The 5,356-nt window shown below is 51.2% G+C and overlaps 1 protein-coding gene across 2 annotated transcripts in view; it reads left to right on the forward strand.

Moving 5' to 3' along the window:
• The window catches only part of RELB (RELB proto-oncogene, NF-kB subunit), a 36,170-nt gene extending 30,996 nt beyond the window's left edge, over window positions 1-5,174 (forward strand). For both annotated transcript variants that reach the window (XM_047789441.1, XM_047789440.1), the window contains 3 exons: window positions 532-600; window positions 740-817; window positions 4,378-5,174. In XM_047789441.1, the coding sequence (XP_047645397.1) occupies window positions 532-600; window positions 740-817; window positions 4,378-4,763 (533 nt within the window). In that variant the 3' untranslated portion in view covers window positions 4,764-5,174. The remainder of the gene's footprint in view (window positions 1-531; window positions 601-739; window positions 818-4,377) is intronic.
• Window positions 5,175-5,356: the final 182 nt, after the last annotated feature.

Below are 5,356 nucleotides of genomic sequence, written 5' to 3' on the forward strand. Positions count from 1 at the left end.
AAAACAAAACAAAACAAAAAATGGTTCTCCAGGGAAGTGGTAAGAGTTGAGAAAGCGTGTTTTAAGCAGCTGGAACAGCAAGTGCAAAGGCCCTGAGGCAGGATTGTGACTGGGATGTTCCAGAAACAACAAATAGGGCAGTGTAGCTAGAAGTGGATTCAAGTTTTAGTCTGATTCAAATGCGGACATCTATTTGCGTCGATTGGGCCAGAACCAGAACAGCTCAATAACTTCCTCAATGGTCTCTATGATTAACTCTCTTTTGTTGTTGTTTGTATTTTGCGTTTTGTTTTTTAGGGCCACCCCTGTGGCATGTGGAAGTTCTCAGGCCACAGCCACAGCAACACCAGATCTGAGCCACATCTGTGACCTACACCATAGCTCACGGCAATGCTGAATCCTTAACTCACTGCGTGAGGCCATGGGTACTAGGCTGGTTCTTAACCCACTGAGCCACCACGGGAACTCCCTCTGTGATTAATTCTTATTTTTAATGGATTACTTTGTATGCCTCTGGTATCTCCTGAACAGACAGCTACGGGGTGGACAAGAAGCGGAAACGGGGGATGCCTGACGTGCTTGGGGAGCTCAATAGCTCTGGTGTGTCTTGTCTGCCCCTTTACCCGTCCCTCTCCAGGCCCCTGGGGCGGGGGATGGCTGACCCCACTGCCCTGCACCGCCCTGGGGTTGGGGAGGAGGGGCTTGGGCTCCAGGGGTCCTCATCTCTGGCTTCCCTCAGACCCCCATGGCATCGAGAGCAAACGACGGAGGAAAAAGCCGGCCTTCCTGGATCACTTCCTGCCCAGCCATGGCTCAGGTGGGTCCTGGCTCAGAATGAGCCCGTCCCCAAGGTGGGCCGAGGGGGAGCTGGGGCCCTGCTCTTTTGGCCTCTTCAGGTCCCCCAAGAGTTCCCACGAGGCCAGTGTCTCACCACTGAGCCGGCAACGTAACGTGGCAAGAATAGCGGTTCTGGACCCAGTCCAGGGGCTCCAACCTCTGCAGGCCATTTACTTGGTGTGCGACCCTCACCAAGCGGCTCACCTCTCAGAGCCTCAGAGCTCCTGTGAAAAGTCTCATCACCTACCTACCTCACTGGCCTTTTAAAATTTAATGTATTTATTTTTATAGACACTATGTGATGAGCACATAACTGCTCCGTGTGTCCTCACTCACTTAATCTGTGCATCGCACCGGGAGGTGGGTGCTGTCCTACCCGCCATCCCCTCCCCCTGTTTTCCTAGTGAAAAACCTGAGGCCCAGAGAGGTGAAGTCTCTTGCCCAAGGTCACACAGCCAGTCCGTGGTGGGGCGGGCGCAGGTGTACATTAGTGATGACACGGGTGAAACCAGTAGCAGGGAGTTGACGGCGGATGAATGAGGGTGGTTGTCAGAGGCAGGCAGCCTTGAATTCAGCCACCCTTGGGCCTCTTCTATGGCTGCCTTCATCTCAACTCACATGACAGCCTCTAGTTCCCATGAACTCTATCTGGCTGCCATCTGAAGCCTCCCCACTCACTGATCGCTAGCTCTAAGAATACTGTCCCCAACACCCCAGCCACCCTATGGTGCCCAGCCAGTCACCAATCATTCAGTCTGCTGAGCCTGGACCACTCCAGCCAGTCCCACCCTGAAGGTTTCAAGTATCACTTATTGTCCCCCCAGCCCCCTGCAGCTGGTACCCAGGGCCCAGGAGCTCTGCCCCTAGAAAGCCCCAATCCTAGTCCATTTCAGCCGACTTCGATTCCCATCCCCGAAGCCCTTGCTCATCAGCCACCTATCATCCATCCACATGCTCCTTCACCCCAATTTCCCAGCATCTGAAGTTCTGCTCTGTCACTCTTGGGGCAAATCTACCCTGGAGCAAGGCCTCTGGCATCAGACTGAGTTTGAATTCTGAGGTCACAGTTTAGCCACCACGTGACCTCTTTGGGCCTCAGTTTACTTAACTTGCAGGTGGAGACCCTCCTGCTGAGGTTCCTTTCCAGATTTGTAGTGAGGTCATGTCACACAGTTACTTGGCACAGTGGTTGGCATTGAGTTGGTCCTTAGGAGATGTTAGGAACTTGCCAGAAACCAGGAATGCTACCTAATTTGTTATGATCATGTTTAACTGCATTCACAGTAAACCCCAAAATAACAGGGGCTTCGACAGGATAGAGCATTATTTCTCCTCTCACATAAACACGGTCCAGAGGTAGGTGGCCCAGGGATGGTTAGGTGGCTGCATGATCATCAGAGACTCAAGCTCCTGCCATTTACAACTCGTAGTTTCTATCTCATGGTCCAAAGTGGCTGCTGCACCTCCAGCCATCATGCCCATATTCCAGCCTGCTGAACTTAGTCACATAACCTCATCAAGCTACAAAGGAAGCTGGGAAATAGAGTCCCAGCAGCATTGTGTCCCTTTCTAAGATAAGTGTAGTCAGCCTTTGCTGGTGAAGTTTGTCTTGTCTCAAAAAGAGAGACTCTGGAGTTCCCATTATGGCACAGCAGAAATGAAACTGACTAGCATCCATGAGGATGCAGGTTCAACCCTGGCCTTGCTGAGAGGGTTAAGGATCTGGTGTTGCCATGAGCTGTGGTGTAGGTCGAAGATGTGGCCCAGATCCTGCATTGCGGTGGCTGTGGTGTAGACGGGCAGCTGTAGCTCCGATTCAGCCCCTAGCCTGGGAACCTCCATACGCTGTGGGTGTGGCCCTAAAAAGACAAAAAAAAAAAAAAAAAAGGGGAGAGACTCTCCCATAATGACACTTATCATTTGTTTTCCAACCTTGGCACTTGTGACTTCTCACTTGGGTCTCCTTTGGTGTGGAAACTTCGCTTTTGGGGTTGTCTCTGTATTTGGGGGGCTTTGGAGCCTCCTCTTCTTCCTCATTCTTGGGGAAAACCCCCTAGCCCTGCAGGAGCGTGGTCTCAGCCCTGGTTCTATGACTTGCCTGTGGACTGTGACTTATTTTGCCTGTTTGCTTATTAAATAAGAATGGTCCTATTTTTACTGTTTTGAGGAACCCCCGCACTGCTTTGCCCAGTGGCTGCATTAATTTACATGCCCTCCAACAGTGTAGGAGGGTTCCCTTTTCTCCACAGCCTGGCCAACCTTTGTTATTTGTGTCTTTTTGCCGATAGCCCTTCTGACAGGTGTGAGGTGATATCTCATTGTGGTTTTGATTTGCATTTCTCTGATGGTTAACGATGTTGAACATCTTTTCATGTGCTTGTCGGCCATCTGTATCTCTTCTTTGGAAAAATGTCTGTCAGGTCTTCTGCCCATTTTTAAATCAGTTGTTTTTATGATGTTGAGTTGTATGAACTATTTATATATTTTGGATACTAACCCCTTATTTGGCATCTCACTTGCAAATACCATACGAACCAGCAATTACACTCCACTAATTCAAAAAAATACATGAACCCCAGGGTTCATACCAGCACTGTTTACAATGGCCAGGATATGTAAGCAACTTAAGTTCCCATCAACAACTGAATGGATAAAGAAGATATGGTATATATACATATTCATAAAAAGTGAAAAATTGCCCTTTGCAACAACATGGATAGACTTGGAGGGTATTATGCTTAGTGAAATAAATCAGAGGAAGACAAAGACTGTATGATATCACTTACATGTGAAATCTAAAAAAGAAAACAAGCTAGTGAAAATAACAAAAAAGAAGCAGATTCACAGATATAGAGAACTAGTGGTTACCAGCTGGGAGAGGGCAGGGGGGAGGGGCAAGAGAGGGTAGGGGATTAAGAGGTACAAACCACTGTGTATAAAATAAATAGGGACTTCCCAGCGTCGTGCAGCGGAAACGAATCCAACTCATGTCCATGCGGATTTGGGTTTGATCCCTGGCCTCGCTCAGCAGGTCGGGGATCTGGTGTCACCATGAGCTGTGGTGTAGATCACAGACACGGCTTGGATCCTGTGTTGCTATGGCTGTGGCTGTGGCCGATGGCTGTAGCTCTGATTGGACCCCTAGCTTGGGAACTTCCATATGCTGCAGGTGCGGCCCTAAGAAGCAAAAATAAATAAATAAAATTTAAAAAATAAAAATAAAATAAGCACAAGGACATATTGTGCAGTCCAGGGAATTTTATAATAACTGGAATATAACCTTAAAAAACTGTGAATCACCATGTTGTGCACTAGAAACATACAATATTGTACATCAGCTATACCTCAAAAAAGTTTTTATGGTAACCAAAAAGAGAAAAAAGAGAGAATGGTGATAGCTTTTACTGAGGGTTTTCTTCTTGACATTAATGGAGACTGCACTGAAAATGCATTTAGTAACAGACTGGGCATTTGAGTTAGGACCCGGCAGGAGGCTGATCCTCAAAGTCCACTTTATTTCCTTCTTTCTCCTCCCTGCAGGCCCGTTCCTCCCACCATCAGCGCTGCTGCCAGACACAGACTTCTTTCCGGGCACTGTATCCCTCCCTGGCCTGGAGCCCCCCGGCGGGCCGGATCTCCTGGACGATGGCTTTGCCTATGACCCTGCTGCCCCCACACTCTTCACCATGCTGGACATGCTGCCCCCAGCGCCACCACTCCCCAGCGCTGTCGCGGGCAACGGGGGGGCAGGGGCCCCGGTCGCGGAGCCCACGGGCCCTGAGCCGCTGACGCTGGACTCGTACCAGGCCCCGGGCTCCGGGGATGGAGGCACTGCCAGCCTCGTGGGCAGCAACATGTTCCCCAACCAGTACCGCGAGGGGGGCTTTGGGAGCGGCCTTCTGTCCCCCGGGCCGGAGGCCACGTAGCCCCTGCGGCACTGGAGGAGAGGCGCTGGGTGGGGAGGGTGGTGGAAGGGGCCGTGCAAACCCAACCGGGATGTCCAGCACCCCCATCCCCTTGGGCTGCCCTTGGTCCGTCTTCCGACGTCCTCATCCTTCCTAATCGGACATCTTCAGTGCTGGAGAGAAACGCCGTAGCATCGGTTTCCCTTGAGCCCATTTTACAAATGAGAAAACTGAGTCTGGAGAGGAAAAGGGGTTTGGCTTCCAAATAATAGCTCTTTAAAGTTGCCTCAGCTGGGGTGCCTTCTCCCGGCGGATTCTAAAGTGTAAATAGGGGAGGGGGGCGCAGATCCCTAGCCCTCCCTCCCCACGCCTGAAGGTGGGGGGGGGTAATTGTTCACAGTCTTCCCAATAAAGACGAATTTTTGAGCCCGGGGGGGGTCTCATCTCTTCTGCACTTGAGAAAAGTCCCCGGCTCCTTGGGTACAAAGTCCCTTGGATCTCGCTTGCTTCCGCTCCGCCCTCCTCCAGGCCCCGCCCCTCCCTCCACACCCTAACCTTGGACCCGCCCCTCGTGTCGGCGGAAGCGCGCCTCCGCCGCACCGTGCCCCCCTTCC

Source organism: Phacochoerus africanus, chromosome 8 (assembly GCF_016906955.1).
Source record: "Phacochoerus africanus isolate WHEZ1 chromosome 8, ROS_Pafr_v1, whole genome shotgun sequence".
NCBI classification, from domain to species: domain Eukaryota; kingdom Metazoa; phylum Chordata; class Mammalia; order Artiodactyla; family Suidae; genus Phacochoerus; species Phacochoerus africanus.